General features: G+C 38.4%; 7 protein-coding genes across 7 annotated transcripts; 2 read left to right on the top strand and 5 right to left on the bottom strand.

Moving 5' to 3' along the window:
• Positions 1-996: 996 nt before the first annotated feature.
• Positions 997-2718, top strand: BATDEDRAFT_10941 (uncharacterized protein; the record flags this gene model as incomplete). Its single annotated transcript, XM_006678257.1, has 1 exon — positions 997-2718. One exon carries the CDS (start codon positions 997-999, stop codon positions 2716-2718), a length of 1722 nt encoding a protein of 573 aa, XP_006678320.1.
• Positions 2719-2970: 252 nt separating this feature from the next.
• On the bottom strand, positions 2971-4624 carry BATDEDRAFT_87989 (isopentenyl-diphosphate delta-isomerase IDI1). Its single transcript, XM_006678586.1, has 3 exons — positions 4460-4624; positions 4310-4385; positions 2971-4246 (listed from the first exon to the last, which is right to left on the bottom strand). Exons 1-3 carry the CDS (start codon positions 4508-4510, stop codon positions 3678-3680), a joined length of 696 nt encoding a protein of 231 aa, XP_006678649.1. The 5' UTR covers positions 4511-4624; the 3' UTR covers positions 2971-3677.
• A 404-nt stretch (positions 4625-5028) lies between these two features.
• Positions 5029-6042, bottom strand: BATDEDRAFT_36902 (uncharacterized protein). Its single transcript, XM_006678543.1, has 5 exons — positions 6003-6042; positions 5724-5935; positions 5523-5657; positions 5181-5393; positions 5029-5118 (listed from the first exon to the last, which is right to left on the bottom strand). The coding sequence occupies exons 2-5, from the start codon at positions 5919-5921 to the stop codon at positions 5050-5052; spliced, it is 615 nt and encodes a 204-aa protein (XP_006678606.1). The 5' UTR covers positions 5922-5935; positions 6003-6042; the 3' UTR covers positions 5029-5049.
• A 4239-nt stretch (positions 6043-10281) lies between these two features.
• On the bottom strand, positions 10282-11426 carry BATDEDRAFT_87987 (uncharacterized protein). The gene is made up of 4 exons (XM_006678585.1): positions 11277-11426; positions 10978-11092; positions 10555-10746; positions 10282-10444 (listed from the first exon to the last, which is right to left on the bottom strand). The coding sequence occupies exons 1-4, from the start codon at positions 11418-11420 to the stop codon at positions 10398-10400; spliced, it is 498 nt and encodes a 165-aa protein (XP_006678648.1). The 5' UTR covers positions 11421-11426; the 3' UTR covers positions 10282-10397.
• A 428-nt stretch (positions 11427-11854) lies between these two features.
• BATDEDRAFT_88360 (uncharacterized protein) lies at positions 11855-12912 on the bottom strand (the record flags this gene model as incomplete). Its single annotated transcript, XM_006678584.1, has 3 exons — positions 11855-12328; positions 12446-12503; positions 12596-12912. The coding sequence occupies 3 exons, from the start codon at positions 12910-12912 to the stop codon at positions 11855-11857; spliced, it is 849 nt and encodes a 282-aa protein (XP_006678647.1).
• A 662-nt stretch (positions 12913-13574) lies between these two features.
• On the bottom strand, positions 13575-13826 carry BATDEDRAFT_88359 (uncharacterized protein; the record flags this gene model as incomplete). The annotated part of the gene is made up of 2 exons (XM_006678583.1): positions 13575-13627; positions 13667-13826. The coding sequence occupies 2 exons, from the start codon at positions 13824-13826 to the stop codon at positions 13575-13577; spliced, it is 213 nt and encodes a 70-aa protein (XP_006678646.1).
• Positions 13827-15215: 1389 nt separating this feature from the next.
• Positions 15216-18651, top strand: BATDEDRAFT_1044 (uncharacterized protein; the record flags this gene model as incomplete). Its single annotated transcript, XM_006678230.1, has 15 exons — positions 15216-15361; positions 15632-15682; positions 15754-16006; positions 16093-16204; positions 16296-16352; positions 16419-16484; positions 16551-16701; positions 16780-16836; positions 16922-17090; positions 17358-17485; positions 17570-17828; positions 17951-18103; positions 18173-18197; positions 18282-18411; positions 18492-18651. Coding segments are annotated over 15 exons (1917 nt in total), but the record flags the coding sequence as incomplete, so codon positions are not given.
• Between the last annotated feature and the right edge of the window lie 955 nt (positions 18652-19606).

Raw genomic sequence — 19606 nt, 5'->3', positions numbered from 1 at the left:
GCTTCTCACTCAACAACCTCAGTACCTATTAATTCCAGAAATCCATACATGATGGTGAGTTGACGATAGAATGAAACCTAATTTCAACTGTCTGGTATCTCAATATTCATTGACTTAAAATACATTTAATTTATCTTGATGGTTAATTAGTTACCAGTGAGTGATCTACACACTCTTAAAGCTGCCACGTATGCAAATTACAGTCAAGTATCAATCCAACTATGTGACATGTTGATAATGCAACATGCCAATGCAATCTTGCCTGACGCTGGATCGAATAATATCACTGACATAGAAAAGTTGATTATAACAAGGTAATATATTATTTTGATGTTGAATAGGCTACCATTATTGTTAAAATAATTAATATTTATTTGGTTTTCATCACTGGACAGAGCTGAAATTAAAACAAAACTAGATGCGTTAAATGCCGCGTTAGGAATACCCGAGTCTGATATCAATCCTGTTACAAGTATACTACAGAATCAATCATTGCCTGGATTTACAGAACATGCATCTACTACAGCAAATCAGTCGACTTCATTATATATCCCTTTACAAGCTCAATCAAATTCTAATATTGAAGCAATTCAACGTCTATCGAGTTCGTCTGTAAGTTCTGCTATAGCAGACGCATTTGATCACGAAATGTACTCTGATTTCACTGATGATGGCATATACGAAATCAGTCGAGTGCAGGCCGAGAAAGACTATAGTAAAAGGCACGGTATCAATAACGCCAGTCAATCAATGGGCGTCGTTGGTAATTATGGTCGAATGGAATCCAATCTGGTCAAAAATATACTCATGTCTAATACCTCGGTGGTGAGCATGTCAGCAGCAGACTATACTGCCGTATCACAGCCATATATGCCCGCACACATAGATTTGACGAGTGTGGATGTTCAATCTACGGCGCTATCAAATTTAAATGGTGGTGGGATAGGGTCAGCCTTTTCAACCATGAATTCATCAGCCCATCAACCTGCTATTCAAATGCCCGATCCATCAATCTCAACGGTTGCTTTGTCATCAAAAATCCCAAACACAATTTACGACACTCGCCAGACCTTTCCATGGACAAAGCAAGTATTTAAAGTTCTTCAAGAAGTATTTCATCTTACAGATTTCCGCCAAAATCAACTTGAATCCATTAATGCCACGCTTAATAGCATTGACTGTTTTATTCTAATGCCAACAGGTGGTGGAAAGAGTCTTTGCTATCAGCTTCCAGCATGCTGCACAACAGGGAAAACCACAGGCTTGACAGTAGTTATATCACCCCTGTTGTCGCTTATTCAAGATCAAGTTTCCCGTTTAGTACAACTCAACATTCTTGCAATAGCCATCAGTTCAGATATGAGTGCAGAAGATAAACGATGGGCATACGACGAATTACGCAAAGAGCCACTACCACCTAAAATGATATACGTTACACCTGAACTTGTGATGCGATCGGGGCAGTTCAAGACGGCTTTAAACGATTTGTTTCGACGTGGTCGTCTTGCTCGATTTGTTGTCGATGAAGCGCATTGTGTGAGCCAGTGGGGACACGATTTTCGTCCAGACTATAAAGAGCTTTCGACGCTGCGAGTACAATATCCAACTGTACCCATTATTGCTCTCACGGCCACAGCCAATGACAAAGTTAAGATGGATATCATCAAAGTTCTCAATATCCCACAGTGTGCGAAATTTCAACAATCTTTCAATCGATCTAATTTGCGATATGATGTTCGAAAAAAAGATAAAGGGTTGGACGCAGACATTACGGCGTTTATTAAAACGTTTTATCCAAATGCATCAGGGATTATCTATTGCTCATCACGAAAGGCTTGCGAAGCCACATCGGCGAAATTATGCAAGTTGGGAATCAAGGCTGCGTTTTACCATGCTGGGTTGGATAAGGAGGATCGAAGCCGTATTCAAACAGCTTGGGCAACCAACAGTGTCCATATCATTGTTGCTACAATTGCTTTTGGAATGGGGATTGATAAAGGAGATGTACGATTTGTTATCCACTACTCCATTCCACAAAGTCTTGAAGGATACTACCAAGAAACAGGACGTGCTGGCCGGGATGGAAAAGATTCCATGTGTATCTTGTACTATGCATACAAGGATAAATCTACCATTGATTTCTTGATTGAGAATGGCGAAGGCAATTATGAACAAAAGGAACGTCAGCGAAATAACCTTCGACAAATAATTTCCTACTGTGAAAATTTGGTAGATTGTCGAAGACAGCAGGTATTAGCGTATTTTGGTGAGCGGTTTGACAAGTCCCAATGTAGACAGACGTGTGATAATTGCCAAAGAGAGGGCGGTGCTACTGTGAAAGATATCACAGAAATAACTAAAAGTATCATCAAGATTGTTCAAGCGATTCAGAACCAGAAAATTACAATTAACCACTGTGTGGATATTTTTCGTGGGTCAAAGCAAGCAAAGATTATGAGTATGATGCATGATCAGATTGAGGGCTATGGCGTGGGCAGAATGTATACTCGCACCACGGTAGAACGACTATTTCATTTCCTAGTATCAAGAGATGTGCTGGTAGAGCGGTGCGAGTTTAATGCTAGTGGGTTTTCAAGTGGCTATGTCAAGGTGATTGCTATAGGGTGTATTCAGTATTTGAGCTGTTTTATTTCTAGCCTTTTGCTAATCTATTTGATTCACTTTGTAGTTGGGACGACAAGCGAATTTGGTGCTTAACGGACGTCAAAAACTCAATTTTGCATTTATAGACGAAGCCGACAATATGAAAACACAAAAAACACATATGCAAAAGCAAGACCTTTCAATATCAAAAAAATCCAATACCAAGCCAACTCATTCTACAGCAGCTGTATCTAAACGAAACGCTGCTACATCCAAAAAAACTAGCATGGAGCAACATGATGAAAACATATATGACGATATGGACATTATGGCAGATTTGTTTCAAGAAGAGTCGATTGATGTGGATTTTGAACCAACTGCCAACACACCATCTAAAAGTAAGCCTAAAAAAGCATCAGCCATCTCACAAGAAATCCAAACTCTTCGTGACCAATGTTTTCAAGAATTGATTCAAAAGCGTAATGAATTGGTGGGCAGATTGGGAGTGATGCCCTCGACCGTGTTTGTGGATGCAGTGTTAAAGTCAATGGCGGAAAAGATGCCAGATACGATCAGCGGGCTTTTGAATGTGCATGGAGTTGATGATGCCAAGTTTAGACGGTTTGGAGATGCATTTTTGCCAATCACGACCAAGTATGCGGAGATGAGTAAAAGGCTGACTGTATCGCCGCATTTTGGTCGATCTAGTCTACAGGCTGCCATCAAGAGTGGTGCCAAAACCACTGTCAAGAGCGGAGGTAGAGTATCTAAACATGTACACCAGCATGATAATTTGAACAATGGAAACTCTGCACACGCCAGTGCTTATTCTCGTAGCAAGAAAGATTCATCAAATATATCGAATAGAGAGTCGAGCAACAGGATTCAATCAATGAGGCTGGATAACTGAAAGCAGTTCTATTCAACTACGATCACGTATTATTTAAGACTATATAGGAAAACAGACATTCATTTTGTTGTAGAATAAAATTAAAACATCCGCAAAGTCGGACCAAAACTTGAAATACACGAATGCGTACAATCAAATGGTGAATCCAATGCAAGCAGCAAATCTACAGTCGATGAATGGTGGCAGCATCCTTCATGGCAGACAGCTTGTCGAGATTATCCCACCATTTATATAGAAAAGTCTCGACAATAAGTTTAAACCAAGGAGTGATCTGAATGCCAGTGTCGGCAGCCGTTTCAAACATTGTTTTCAGCTCATCTTTAGTGACATATCGGAAGGATTTGACTTCATTGGGATTGGCATTGACGGTTACAGGGCCTTGGAAAATAAAGATGTAGTCGATCTCATGCTCACCCCACAGGCCATCCGAGGGTGCAAGGTAGTGAATGCGAGTGAGAAAGTGGATTTTATCTAGAGGAACCTGATGGGGTTCAATGCCCATCTCATGCATGAGTTTTCTCTGAGCAGCCCTGCGAGCACCCATCTGCTGCTCCTCTTCCATCTCGTCCTGTATCATTAGTGGATGAGAGCAACAAGTGTTGGTGAAGTATCCTGGAAAGGTAATCTTCTCATCAGCTCTCTGCTGGAGCAACAGTCTTCCATCCTCACTAAAAATAAACACACTGAATGCTCTATGCAGCAGTCCATTGTCAATGTTCTCCATCAAATGGCCTTTATATTATATGGTTAGTATTGTTGTCAAACCATCACACTGCTTCCCATCATACAACTTGCATTCTTTTTTTGATCCTCCTCGAATAGGAACATCATTTCGATCTACCACAATGCACTGTTCACTCATGAGTCTGATCTACTCATGATTGCAATCCATGTCATATTTGATATTAGTAGATTATAGTTAGATGAATGCATTTTTAGTTTTACCTGTTCAGGATCATAGGATTCCCAACCAATATCCTTGGAAGCGGTCGTCATTTTAGTAGAGAGGAGTCGAGCGGGAAGTGTAGCAAGGCGATGCAATTGAAATGGCTTGATGATACAAGTAGGGGTTTGCACTATTCGATGCTGTATAACAAAATTCAATCGTCGATTATAGATTAATGTTTGAATGTATTTATTATACATTGACAAACCCACACATTACAATCGTATTCACGTAAAATGTACTTTTGAATTCATCTTGTAATGATTCAGATGATGGCTAAATATCTGTTGTAATATCTTGTTAAACATTCAATAAACAAGTTCATCATTAATGTTTATAATCCTTTCTTTCATATTCATACATTATACAATCACCAGATATTGAGTTCTGATGTTGTTAATCAAATCATGCTGTGTTTTATAATCCCAGATACGCTCGTAATCTAGTTCAAAAAACAGTGATTGTACATGTCAATCACCAGGAAAAATTCGGTCAGTTTTGTATGCTATTGACTAGATCTTGCAAACTAATCAATTCTTGCCAAAAATATTTTCAAACTGTCTTTTCTCAATGGAAAATAGATTTATTGTCAATGTGCAGCAGTTTCCATTGCAATACGCCGAGGATCAATTGTAACGCTTTTTGAGCCATCGTTTGTCTAAAATACAACACTTGGTTATTTAAACGAGTATGCCGGATATTCAAAATATTTAATATTACCTTGTAAACACCAACTAATCGATCAGCAAGCTCAAACATATTGTTACGCAAACTAATAATGATAAACTGGGCATTTTTTGTACGCTGCTTGATATAGTTTGCAACAATGGAAACGTTTCGAAAATCCAAAGCAGCATCAATTTCGTCCATGACATATAATGGAGTAGGTTTAAAATGATGAAGTGCAAACACCAATGCAAGAGAGCTAAGAGTCTATATTCCAACCACGCAGATTCAAAAAGTTAGTATGGCAGTATTCAGTTTTAAATTGCAAGTCAGACCGTGTATACAGTAATTCACGTTCAAGCTATTGAAATACTAATATAGAGGCAGTCAACTTGCCTTTTCACCACCAGAAAGGTTTGCAATATTTTTCCAGCTTTTTTTAGGCGGCATGACACTAAAAATTACACCTTCTGAAAACGGATCCAAGCTGTCAACAAGCTCGAGCTCGGCATTTCCACCCATGGTAATCATCTAGGATAAAAATCATAAGACTCGAATTTCGGTGCAAGCTATATATCCAAAACATAATATATTTACCTGGTACATCTCTTTCAGTTTTTGTGAGATAATAGTAAAGCCAGCCATAAATTCCTCAAGCCTTCGCTTACGCAGGTCGTCATATGCTTGTTTGATTGCATCACGCTTGGCAGTAATTGCATCAAGATCGTTTGTGCGGCTCATATACAACTCCATTTTGACACGGTATTCGTTCAAAACCCCAAGTTTGGGCATCATTTTTTTCAGTTTGGCTGTATCAATGGTCAATAAATCATGAGCTATTTCAATAAATATAAAATTAAACAAAGTGTAGCACACCTTCAAGCCTCGCCGTCTCGGCTTTGGCATGCTCAACGTCAAGATTCGCAATCTCTTTTGAAGAATATTTTGGCAACTCTTCAATATCCTCCTCATTTTCAAAACTGCATCAAGCATAATTAGCTATATAGTCGCATCAATCTAGCATGCAAGAGTTAAAATCAAACAATGGTGTTACCCTGTAAGCTGCAACGACAACTTTTCCAAACTTTCTTTGACAGATTTAAAATTTCGCTGCTTAACCGTCAATGTTTGCGCTAGCTCGGTCAATTTCGCTTTGAGTTCCACCTACGTAATGACAGTTGTGCATGCAGAGTCAGTAACAATCCAACAATAGTTTTGAAAAGCAATACAAAAGAAATTAACCTGGTTGCTACGACTACTATTTAATCTAGAAATGACTTCGTCCCGAGCCAGTGTCATCTCTTCAAGTTCAATCACCGAGTCATTTAAATGCTGTACATGACAAACCCAATTTTAGTTTTACACATGCTTGTATTGTATATAGTCAAAGCATAAAATATATGACTAATCATGTATTTACCTTTTGAGCCTCTTGAATACGCAATTTGACAGCTTGAGCAGCATTCATTTGTTTCTGAAAAATTTCCTTTGTCTCGTTGATTTCTCCATCTATCTCTGAAATCTCAATCTCATTTTTGGCAATACTTTTATCAAGCTTTCTAATGGAAGCCTCTCGCGATCCTTTTTCTGCTTGAAGTTTTGTGATTTTGCAAGACACTGCTTCAATTTGGTCACTGATACTCTCTACTTTTGCTTTTTGGCTGCGAAGTTTAATTCCTCCAATATCCAAAATTTCTTCTTGAAGAGCTAGTCTTTTCTGCTCGAATACAGCAGCAGACTGCTGATATGTTTCAAGCTTGGATTGCAAGTGTTTAGTGGCAGTTTCCAAGGTAGATGCACGCTCAATATCTTTGGTGCTGGGGCCGTGCAGGTTTCTATGTTATGTTTTAGTGATCAGCAGTATTTAGAAAAGCACTAGTTTACATTGTTTTGAATATCACTAGATTAAAGTAATCAACTTACTGGGTAGTTTCCAAATGTGACTTTGCATCCTGAAGTTGAATCTGAATAGACTGCACATCAATATCAAGCTTAGAAAGCTGGATGGTAAGGTCTTGAATAGTTTTGGTTTGTTCATGCTGCCGAGCTTCCAATTTCTGAATTTTCAGTATGATTTCTCTCAGTGCAATTTCGGCGTCATTGTATATCTTCTCAAACTCAATCAGCTTGGTCGGTGAAACTTCTTTTGAATCAACCAATGCATATTTAGACGACATACCACCGCGCTGAGGACGTGAACCTCCACCAGTCATGGCGCCAGATTTTTCTACAAGTTGACCATCAAGAGTAACAGTACGGAACCGTTTTTTGCCATATGCAATACGATTTGCATGCTCTAAATTGGTTGCAACCAAAGTATCCGAAAGTACCTGGTAAAAAGCAGGTGCAAATCGTTTTTCTTTTGGTTTTACCAAATCAAACAAACGAGGCACATTTTCAGGTGTAGCAATCGGAGACATATCCCAATTGCGAAGCTTGTCTAGACAAATAAAAGTTGCCTTGCCCAAACTGTAGCGCTTGAGATGTTCAATACACTTTTGACCGGCTTCTACAGTTTCTACAATAATAGAATCAAGTGCGCCACATGCAGTTGTAATGGCAATATCGTACTTGTCATCAATTACACCAAGATCGCCTAAACGACCACAAATTCCAGGAATGTTACCACATTCACTTTCACGCATAAGGCTTTTGTGAATGCTGTTGCGAGATTCGGCAGACTGAAGAGCTGCACGCGTATCATTGCATTTCTGTCGGGCTGCAGCCACTTTTAAATTGGCATTGGTTTGGTCGTCTTTTGTTGTCTGTAATGCAGATTCGGTTTTGGCAAGCGCGATTTTCTCAGAATGTAATTCTTGCTTAATGCGTATCATTTCCTGATCTTTAACTTCCAAGGATTGTTCATAGCTGGTAACAGCTGCAGTTGCAGATTCAATGGCATGCTGACGCTCATTGAGTTTTTCCTTGACAATTGATAGTTCTGAAGTAGAAACCCCCAGCTCTGCTTGGGCAGCATCAATCTTTTCATTCCATGGAACAAGTTGCAGCTGCAGTGCTTCAATTTGTTTTTGAAACCCATCAGTCTTGCCTAGTGTGGCAATACAATTCAAATTAGTGATCCAAAAGTGTTTAAACTACTGAGCAAGTATTATGCTAGTGCTTTTACCTTGAAGACTCTGACGAATTGACTCTAAACTCGCCGACTCTTCTTGCAGTTGACAATTTAAACTTTCTGCCTCTTTGTGCGCCTTGTCTAAATCGTGTTGAAAATTACCAACCCACGTACTATTCTCTGTTTGCTTAAACGTATCCTATTTAACATAATCATAATTACAGTTGAATCAGAATGAATGCACTAGCCAAGTTGAAGCTTTGGCAATAACACTAGAGATTAGCAAAACATTAAAATCCAACACACCTGCTCAAGAGATTTGGATAGTTTTTTGCGTTTTTGGTTCAAATGTCTTTCTTTTTCTTTCAACTCAATCTCGGCTCTGTCAAACTTTTGCAGATCGTTCTTGGCAGACTTGGCTTGTTCCTCAAGTTCCTAATAAAATGTAATGAGACAACCATCAATCTTCCTTTCGCACTAATGTGCAGGCATTTGAATTATTCGCATACCTTGCAGCCTTGTTGACGCTTTTTGTAGGTTTTTTCAAGAGACTCGGCCTCTATAGTAAGGGTTGAAAAAGCGGTTTTTTCCTGTTCCACTTGCTCCTTTGTTTCACCCTATACAACATAATCATGTAAATCAAAACTTGATGCGCACAAAACTCGACAAATTAATGATGCATCTTACAAGCTGGGTAGTTAGATTGGAAATATCCTGCTCATCATTAAGAATAGCGTGTTGGTAGATTTGGTTCTTGTAAAACGCAATCATGTTTTCGGTTTGAATATATTCCAACGCATCCTGTTTCTTATCCTAAATTAAAGAAATGTAGACAGTTTTAATTTTGGAAAGTGCAGAGCTTTAATATTATATCATCATAGTCATAATTAAATAAATGGTGTCTTACTTCAAGAGTTTCTTTTTCTCCCTGAATAATTTTGAGTCTTTGCAGTTTCTCTTCTCGCTCCTGTGAGCACTCTTCAAGAATCTTGCTAGAGTCATCAATAGCTTGCTTGTAATGAGACGTTTCGATAATGTCTTCAAGATACTCAAGCAAACCGTCTTCGTGTTCGTTCATTGCTTTTGGCTTCATCAGCGCGATAGATTCAACTTCACCCTAGACATGTCTGCAATATTAGACCTGTGTCTAGCTTACAATATGGTTCTATTAAAAACATTCATCTACACCTGAAGAATTAAAAATCGCTTGTGGTCCAGATCAATACCCTTTCCTTTAAGTAGTTGAGTTGCTTGGGTATATGAACTTGTACGTCCATTGATGTAATAAATACTCTTTTCTGATTTTTTACCTCCTTGATCACTCTTTTCAACAACACGAGAGACGACGATTTGGGAATTTGGCACAACATCGTATGCATCCGGACCAGGCTATAGTTGAGTTTGAAAAAAACAAGACAGAATCAATACTGGTATTGCATTTAAAATGCACATCTACGTGGTCTCGTCCAAGTAAATTTCAGTAAAAACAAGACCGTCAAATCTGCATACCAAATCGATGATTTCTTGAAAATGGACTTCGACAGCACAAGAAGTAAGATTTGGATAAGTGGCAGAATTGTGAATCAAATCGGACAGTTTTCCTTGTCGTAGTTTCTTGGCCTTGAAACCAAACACAAACAACAGCGAATCAATGACATTTGATTTCCCAGAACCGTTTGGTCCGACAATGGAAGTGAATGACTAGATGTGTGATGAAAAGGTGATTGATTACAGTTTAGCAGGGTTTCAGCTGAATCGGCCAAATAAAATATAGCCAGTCGAGTATCTTTTACAATGTAAGCACAACATAGAATACACCTTGTGGAAAGGGCCGATTTCGATAATGCCAGCATAGGATTTGAAGTTGCGCTGAACAATCTTTGAAATGACCAATCGAGGAAGAGTTTCTTGCTCAGTTACTACTTGAGGTGAATCGGAAGGATGGATATGAGATAACATGTTAAATGGTTTTTATTGAGCCTTGGATTGTCAATACGCTCAAGAGTTGGTTGCTATCCAGCAATGATTGAACTTTAAATCTCAAAATTCGGACACGCTTTAAATATTTATTTTTGGCCAAATTACAGTTTCGCTTGAGCCTGTAAAGCAATATTTGCTGATATCGGATTGTCACTTGAATCTCATTCATTTCTTCTGAAATGCTTGTGTTCAAACCTCAACTGGTTCGGTCAAGTACTTTATTCATTCGCATCCGTCATAATCCCAATAAACTCTTGCTCGTTGACTAGATAATTAATAGTGGGTAATATACTGGCTTAGAATTGACTCGGCTTTGAAATACACGAAATTCAACTAGTCGACTATAAATTATCAAAACTTTCAAAGATAACCTACTTTCGCCATCTTGGTCCAAATCAAACTCATCAATCATGGCTTGCAGCTCCTCATCATCCAAACTCTCACCAATCTCTTTTGCAACACGACGGAGATTGCGAAGTGAAATCTTGCCTGTTCCATCATCGTCAAATAATTGAAACGCTTTACGAATCTCTTCTAAAGGATCTCGATCAAGAATCCGCTCAGTCACTATATATACACATAGTCAGAGTCTTGAGCTATTCCTAATGCATTTTGGCAGAATAGTATAATTGGAATGCGCCGGAAATACTGCAGTGTCTTGACTGCCATAAACATGCAGTATTTACACATTTCAATCAATCTATTATGCAAGTGAATCTGTACTGTAGATGTTGACTACCCAACAGATTGAATGGGTGTAGATAGGGAAATATAATCGACTAAACAAATTTAACTTACTGACTTTGTTAAAACCTTCAAAGTCAATCAAGCCTTGATTATCTTTATCATAGTCCCGCAAGACTTTAAGGACTTCAGCCTTTTTAACATCGAATCCAAGTGCACGCATCGCAACCTAATATCTCAAATGAGTTAATTATCAAAGAAAATAGGTGTTGATTGGCCCGTCAAAAGTGTTCTAAACGGACATGGTACAAATCATGCATGCAGTATATAAACCGTCTTTGCATATAGATCCAGCACAATAATTACAAATCATTGCTCATGACTGATAATTATCCAAAATGGAAATGTCCGACCTTGAGTTCATGATAATCTAGAGCATTATCCTTGTCTGTGTCAAACAGCTCAAAAGCTTCCTGTATCTCTTGCTTCTGCTCGTCTGTAAGTTCTGGTCGTGCCTGTCTCCGCTTTGGCTTCTGCTGTGGGTAAAGGAGACTCATTTGATTAGATTCAACTGTGGTTGGATGGCTATATGAAAGTAGGACTTTCAACTACTGCAAGCTGACAAAATTCAAATGTTGGACAGATTTACCACGTGATTATAGCTTACACTTGCTGAATCCTCCAAACTGTAAACTGACAATTACACTCGCATTCATGTAAAATGAAACACTTTTGTCTTGCAGTCACGACTTTGGATTATAAAATGACTACAAGTTATTCTTCACAACACACGTCACTCGACCAAACTTCAAAACATGTTGTCTAGTAAATCAACCAATCATTCCATGAAAATATTAAAAACTTGGAATTTATCCATCAAATAATTCATACAAGTCGAGTTGAGATAAAACATTAGTTTTATTCAATCCATTATTGCAGTTATTAAACTTCAAAGTATTTCACCCCTAATTCGCCATGTATTAGCTTGAAATTAGGATTGTGCTACCATGCGAACATGTCCATCCTGATTACTAACAACTCCCGCCTTGACCCAATCTGTTGCAGCACAATGATGAAGTGGTTTGGGTGTATGATGTCCACGCGTCGTACTCACAAAATCACGATCGTCGGCACTTGCAACATAAACGTTCCTTGGACGAAAGTCTTTGCAACGCAAAATCTGACCTGTTGGAAGATAGTCTGACTTGTTTGTGCTAGTTCCTTCAAACTTGGCACTGTTTGGAACATATGTAGGTGTTGGGTGAATATAGCGTTCTGCAGTTTTGGGTGAAAACGTATCCTTGTAAGTCGTTTGTCCATCAAAGCCTGCGCTACTGGGATGATACTCGGCTTTATGGCGCTGATAACGAGGAGGAAGATTCCATACTTGGAATGCTTCTTTAGTTGTTGAGATTGTTTCAAACTTATTATTACTGTCAGTGGTGCGAGTTTGAGGTGCTCGAACCTAGATGAGTTGTTGAAAAATTCATTCATGGTATTTACAAATGTGTTGATTTCAAATCAATCATATACATTGATAATACAATTGAATAGATTATAGTAACAAAAATAGGCAGCTTACCAATTCACGTTTAATTTGATGCTCAATATATGATGATGCCGTCGTGGATTGAAAATCACTAGATACAATCATTAAATATTCAAGTTTAGCATCAAGTTGAATGGATTTCAATTTCATGGTATGCACCATGTATCGAGTCAACTTTAATACAGCCAATTAATAACTTGCCGGTCTTCTTGACTAACAACTGGACTAGGTGCAGCCTTGCGACGAGTAGGAATATTAGTAACAGGCCATTTTTGAAAATCATTAGTTTGTGTGGACAACCCCTCAAACTTGACATCCGATTTGACATAGGGCTGTTGACGACGCACATAATGAGGAGGAAGAGGAAATCCAACATAGTCGGTCTTTGTTGTAGTCGATCCATCAAAGGATCCAGATGTGCTCACCCATGGCTGAAGCTCACGACGTTTTGGTGGAGCTACGCCTGGCCATGCCTGATAATCTCGACGTTGAGTAGTCATGGATTCTAATGATGATTCGTTTGGAGAATACGTTTCTTTTTTAATCTGGACGATTGGTTTAAATAAAATATATATTGCTAGTTAAGAACACTTGGGTTTCATGTATCTTGCACAAGGTTTATGTGGCAACAGTGCATCGTGCTCAACAGTGGATTATTTTCAAGGTGTGGATGTTGACTGGAAATACGCGTTTCTTACCTTGTATCGTGGAGGAATTGTGTGCAATACATATTTTTCACGACTGACGAAATGAATGTGTTTTTGGGTAAAAATGAAATATCGATAAAGTACAGTTTTGATAAACGATTGAATTTAACCAGTGGTAATTGCGTCATGTCAGTGAATGCAGTTTCAAATACTGTTTAAAATACAATGCTCAACTTATGCAAACCCTACTTTTCAGTGCTGCTGTGAAATTCTCCACCAACAGAAAGCTCTTGTGGAGCCGGCAGACCGCGTCGGACATCAAGAGGATATTTTTTAAAATTGTCGCAGTATTCTAAATGTGCAATATCGACATGCGTGTACAATGGTTAGCTTTTCCAATAAAACGATAAGACTAAAGAAAGACTATTGGATTACGTCTACTTTTTGAAACTCATCATGTGTAGGCTGAGAATAAAATCACGAAAATGTAATTATTATACGGCAGCATCGTTTTGTCAATTAAAAACAATCACTAGATGCGATCTGATTGCAGTAGCTGTTTCACGCACTAAAAGACAATAGCAATCAGTATAATCAACTTAGTTACCAGTATGAGCATCGAACGGAGAGTCGTTTGTGGTGACCGGTTTGCAAAGCTTGTGATGACCACAAGTGCAAACAGAACAGATACAGGACTTGCTGGAAACAGATTGCTTTTTTAGTACAGCAGATGTCTGTTTGCTGCTAGAAACTTTGGCTTTATTCATTTTATGTAGAGTAAAAATGAGGTGTGCAGACTGTCGAATAAGCTCGAATAAAATGCAACGAGGAAACAAAAGATTAGAATTTAGTCACAAACTAACAAATTTAAAATTGCGATAATCGAATATGCGGTCAAGCGAGTGGAATGGAAATCGTATCCAACTGGCCGACAACAATAGCTCAACACCGTAACACCTGAGGGCTTCAAAATCAAACTGGAAATTATTATCGCTTCGATTATTAACTGCACATTGAAGATATTGGAGTCATGGTGGAGGACAGTAAAGGATCGGATAATTTGAAACGAAGATTACCATCGACAATAGTCGGTAAAAACTCTAGTTCCAGTCACACCTTTCCTGTACACAACTCACCCTCTTTGGGCTTGACAAATACCACTACTTTGAAAAAACTGTTTACTGCAGCACCAGGCACACTCAGACGGAAACAAACTTCATTGGACTTTCAATTCAAACAGCCACTTCATATTCCTACAGATATAAGCGATAAAGAATATCAGAAATCCATTGCTTCATCTGAAAAATACACCATCAATGGAGTAGATGTCCGATTTCCTTTCAAAGTAAATGGGGCTTGATGGGTATCTTATTTATTATACCTCAAGTCGAGGGTTTGGCTAATGGTTTGGAATTGACGATTGTATTAATTCACCACTTTACTATGATACATGATCATGTCGTACAACTGCGATATAATTATCGACATAACAGGCATATCCATTTCAAGTGAGTTTAATCTACGATCATTTAATGAGCATTGTCAAGCACTTGTTTTTTGCTAACAATGTTCTGAAATGCAACACCTTTTTTCTATGCGTAGATTGCCATGATGGGAAAGGTATGAGCTATTGTTTTTAAATTTGCAATGTATTGGTCAAATCAGCAGTCGATATTCATCAAGTTGTGTTACACTCGCATTCATGTAACATGGAGCACTTTTGTCTTGCAGTCAGGACTTTGAATTATACAATGACTACAAGTTATTCTTCACAACACACTATTCATTGTATAATACGATCAAACTATTGAACCTCCCTTTCTTTCTTTTGGCATAGCCATACATTGTACAATCATCAGATTGATGTACTGTAATTTAATGATTAGATTCAACTGTTGCTGTCAATACAAATCCTGTATTCTAATCTTACACTACGCTCGCGTTCAAGAAAACAATAGTTGCCTATTTCAGGAACGCAGCGGTTGTTTCCATATCAATCATTGAGAAATGTCACTCGACCAAAGTTCAAAATATGCTGTCTAGTAAATTAACCAATCATTCCATGAATCCGGCTGTTTATTATTCCATCCCTATCTAGCATTCCACTTTGCGTGAATACGACTGTAAGAGTTGACAAAACTTGAATTTGAAAATAGATTATCAAGGCATTGAAGGAGTCTGAAAACGCATTGTTGGAGAGTCCAACTGGAACGGGGAAAACATTGACAATTCTCACTGCTGTTTTAGCATGGAGAGAGGCCGAACGGACCAACATTACAAATATTCGAACTGAGCATTTCAAGTCTTTTGTTTTTGAACAAGAAAAGCAACAGACACCGAATCCACCAATATCCAGCTCTTCATTTTTTATAGGTGCAGATACAAAATCAAACAACACGCCACAAGCCATTGAAACTAAAGCTGCTGGTGCTTTAGCTTCACAAAGATTTGCCAATGATAACGATGATTTCATGGAGGCTGTTTGCGATCATCAAAATGTAAACCACTCTATAGCTATAAAAGTCAACAATGCAATCGACAAGATCGATTTAGGAGTTGTGGGTGATGGAAGTGAGAAATCGAAAGCGTTGAACGAATCTATTCCCACCATTTTCATTGCAAGGTGTGTCATGTTATCATATTTGGATTTTGGGTAAATGAGTGTTCAAGGGCTGATTTTTAACCTTGATCAAGTCGAACTCAAAAGCAGATCCAGCAGATTGTGCGTGAGTTGCGCGAGAAATCGACATACCGACCGCGAATATCCATTCTTGGCAGTCGTGAACATTACTGCATAAATCCTCAGCTGAAGAGATCTACGAATAAGGGCGAAGAATGTACCTCGCTTATCGAGACAGATAGCTGTGGATACTTTAATCGTACACGGCAACTGCAGGGCCACGCCAAGATTCAAGGCGAAGAAAGAAATGCTATTTGGGACATTGAGGTATACGATTGAAAGTTAAAAAACATAGTGTTTACTACTTAGACTACCATAATCACATACTGAATGCATGTTGTTTAAACATGTAGGACTTGGTTACTGTTGGAAAAAGAACCAGAGGGTGTCCATACTATGCTGCAAAAGCGCTTGCAGAAACTGCCGAGGTTATTTTTGCTCCTTACAACTACATTATTGATCCTCGTATGTATTTTATTTGTAGCACATGCATCATTTTGTATTTAAAGCAACCGAGTTTAAACGTGACTATTTGGATAAATGCTTACACGTATAGATGTGCGTGCTTCGTCTGGGATTTCGCTTGAAAACAGCATACTGATTATTGATGAAGGTACCACCAATACTGCGATATAAACAATCAAGTGTCGATTTAAATTTAATTTTCTATTTGGTTTAGCACATAATATCGAGAGCTCATGCATGGATTCCGGCAGTGCTGATTTTACCGAGCAGGAAATGATTGGTATATTCAATGCATTGTGATGGGCTACATTTGGTTTTCAAAACTCACAGTGAAATATTGAATTAGAAACAAGTCGAGATCTTGAGGGCATTGTTAAACAAGGTCATCATGTGGACGAATACAATACACTCATTCACTTGATCAAAATGTTTTTGGACTGGCGGTGCAAATTTGAGGATAGTTTTACCATCCATGAATTTTCTAAATCGCTTAAAATGTAAGAGCTATTTTTGCGTGTTTTAAGATGTTTTGAAACTAGTTGGCTGACTCAATGAATTGTAATTAAAAACTCAAGTTGGCAAGGGCCTGAGATCAGTCAGCTTCTTGGAGATATGGGTATATTACCTGGGAGGTATGTTTAGCTGATTTGATCAATCATACGAATGTAGCAAGTCTATTTGGTTTACTAATTAAAAAGTACGATTGGTTATCATCAGTATACCGATGATTACTCAAGCATATGCGACTATTCAGGAAACTATGGGTTCGTCTGACAAATTCAAATTATTAAAACGTGAATATCCGAGTCAGAGATCTCTACAACTAATAGGAGGTAAACAAATTTATTTTTTACATTATGAAATAATGTTCATCACTCATTTGTTGGTTGTTTAGGTCTTGTGATGATACTGAGGTTTTTATTTTCATTTGATCCTGATTTTATCAATGGTGAGCCTCTATTTTGTACTGACTTGTTGAAAATGCTGTGTTGATTTCTAAATACTAACCAATGGTTTTGGTTTAGATTATCGCATGGTGCTTACCAAGTCCGAAAATGAGTCTCGAGTTAAAGGTATTGTCGCTGAGTGCTGAACGATTTGAATCTGGAAATATATGTCTTGATTGCATTGTGTCTTGTGTTGATAGGGCTAGTTTGGTAACACTTTGACCAATATTTTAGACTCGCTGCCATGGGTTTATACTTTTTCATTTTGGTGTATGAACCCAGCTGTCATTTTTAAGCATATTGAATCAATGACGAAATCGATTATTTTAACAAGGTATTTGATTATTTTAGACTAGTCTACTATCTAATCTACACATTTGCTATTATACGCTCAGCTCACGCTTTTTGTTGCACATAGTGGTACAATGAGTCCGATTAGCTCATTTTCTCGTGAATTAGGGGTGAAATTTGCCCACACTCTTGAAGCACCACACATCATTAAAGATGACCAGCTTTGTATTGGAAGTCTGCCATCTGGGGCCAACAATATGCCTCTAGTTGGAGTATACAAATCGTTTGAAACATTTGATTATCAAGACCAATTGGGTCTCTCAATTGCGCGACTAGCAAATCTCATTCCTCAAGGACTACTGGTGTTTTTGCCTAGTTATATGTATGTGCATTATGGGCAGACTTGGACAGCTTTGAAATGGGCTACAGTAATTATTCAATTATTTACTACATCATGTTTAACCTATTATATAGGTGGTTAGATAAGTTGATGGATAGATGGAGGCAGACTGGGCTCGAACAAAGACTTGGGAAAACAAAATATATTTTTACAGAACCCAGAGCCAATGCCAAAAAAGAACTTGAGAATTTAATGGCTAAATACGATTCTATCAGTTCTACAGAATCAGGTGCAATCTTGTTTTGTGTATATCGTGGAAAGGTAAAGTATGGTACTTTTGTTGCAAGGTATTACAGCTTTGTGTTGACACGCTCAACTTGATTTAAATAGATGAGCGAAGGGATTGATTTTTCTGGTAAGAAGTCTAGTTTTTGATTGTAATTTACAATTGTTTTAAACAATCGCGGGTGTTGATCATTACGTCGTACATCATCTGTAGATCATCGGGCTCGCGGTGTTATTTGCGTTGGACTGCCCTTTCCAAATATCAAAGACATTAAAGTACTTCAAAAAAGAGACTATAATACTCAGCGTGCATCATCACGAGGTCTTTTGACTGGCAGTGAATGGTATTGTTATGTTTGAACATCTTTTGTATGGCATGACTGTAATGGTTTACTTACCGAAGCAAACATTGATGCAATCTCAGGTATTCTATGCAGGCATATCGTGCCCTTAATCAAGCATTAGGAAGATGCATCCGACATCGAAACGACTGGGGTGCCATTATTCTGCTTGATGAAAGATTTTCACAATCCAGATGTACATCTAATCTATCTAAATGGATGCGCACGAAAATCAGGCAATGGAAAACTCTTCAAGAAGCAGAGGCGGTTTTGAAATCGTTTTTCGACTATCGTATTAAGGCTGAGTTCGAGTTGAAACTTCAGCTAGAGGCTCACATTCCAGATGAAAAAAAGAAACGTGAGGAGTATCAAGTTGAACAGGAGCAGATATGCAAGGTAGATGAGCCACAAACTGATCTGGGTCTAGACACAGATTTCAATACAGCTGGTACATTGGATTCGTTGAAGGGTACAATTGAAAATCCAATTATTCCAAAATCATCTAATACTGAAATCAACATTTTGAATTGGGTAATCATGCTTGATTGGATATTGTCACGCATAACAACTCATGTTTTGACCGTTACTAACCAATATTGTGCGTGGTATCTATTGTGCAGACAAATACATCTGAAGTATGGTTAGACAATAACCAAGCGCTGCATTCTCAAAATGATACAGCAACGCTTGGCGGGATCAAAAAAGCAATTGACCTGTCTAAATATTCATTTGGATCCAAGGTTAAACAGGAATCCCAAGTGTCGTTGCAAGCCACGCCAAATCAAACACCTGCAGCAGCAGCAGAACAAAGTCCAGAAAAACTCAAAATACAATCCGACATTGCCATACCAGATACAACTTGGAATAATCCATGCAACTATGTTCCACTTGCGTCGCCAGAAACTGAAACTACGCAGTCTTCACCTCTAGTTACTTTATCTTGTATTGGATGTGGATCATATATTGTTAATGCTTCCAAAGCCCACAGCATCACTACAGAGCTCAGTTATGCACTTCGGCATGCACAAGGATCACAAATTTTTGCAGTGGGAGACGATGCTGATATGGATATTCCATTTTCCGTAATGGCGAGTGATTCGTTAAATGCGTATTGGTGTCAAGTAGATGGACTCGCGTATGCTCATGGAACCTGTCCAGGTTGTCATGCGATTATAGGGTAAGCATTTTTGCCGTGAAT

This window comes from Batrachochytrium dendrobatidis, assembly GCF_000203795.2.
Source record: "Batrachochytrium dendrobatidis JAM81 unplaced genomic scaffold BATDEscaffold_5, whole genome shotgun sequence".
In the NCBI taxonomy this organism is placed as follows: domain Eukaryota; kingdom Fungi; phylum Chytridiomycota; class Chytridiomycetes; order Rhizophydiales; genus Batrachochytrium; species Batrachochytrium dendrobatidis.
Note: the sequence above shows the minus strand (reverse complement) of the source record. Positions and strands in the feature narration are given on the sequence as shown.

Excerpts from the sequence above, each read along its gene's own strand:
- BATDEDRAFT_87989 (XM_006678586.1), bottom strand. The coding sequence starts at position 4,510 with ATGACGACCGCTTCCAAGGATATTGGTTGGGAATCCTATGATCCTGAA. Across the intron at positions 4,386-4,459 it reads AATCCTATGATCCTGAACAG|ATCAGACTCATGAGTGAACA; the intron begins GTAAAACTAAAA and ends AATCATGAGTAG. Across the intron at positions 4,247-4,309 it reads AGGAGGATCAAAAAAAGAAT|GCCATTTGATGGAGAACATT; the intron begins GCAAGTTGTATG and ends TATAATATAAAG.
- BATDEDRAFT_36902 (XM_006678543.1), bottom strand. The coding sequence starts at position 5,921 with ATGATGCCCAAACTTGGGGTTTTGAACGAATACCGTGTCAAAATGGAG. Across the intron at positions 5,658-5,723 it reads AACTGAAAGAGATGTACCAG|ATGATTACCATGGGTGGAAA; the intron begins GTAAATATATTA and ends TTTTTATCCTAG. Across the intron at positions 5,119-5,180 it reads GATTAGTTGGTGTTTACAAG|ACAAACGATGGCTCAAAAAG; the intron begins GTAATATTAAAT and ends GTTGTATTTTAG.
- BATDEDRAFT_87987 (XM_006678585.1), bottom strand. The coding sequence starts at position 11,420 with ATGAGTCTCCTTTACCCACAGCAGAAGCCAAAGCGGAGACAGGCACGA. Across the intron at positions 11,093-11,276 it reads TAGATTATCATGAACTCAAG|GTTGCGATGCGTGCACTTGG; the intron begins GTCGGACATTTC and ends TTGAGATATTAG. Across the intron at positions 10,747-10,977 it reads TGAAGGTTTTAACAAAGTCA|TGACTGAGCGGATTCTTGAT; the intron begins GTAAGTTAAATT and ends GTGTATATATAG.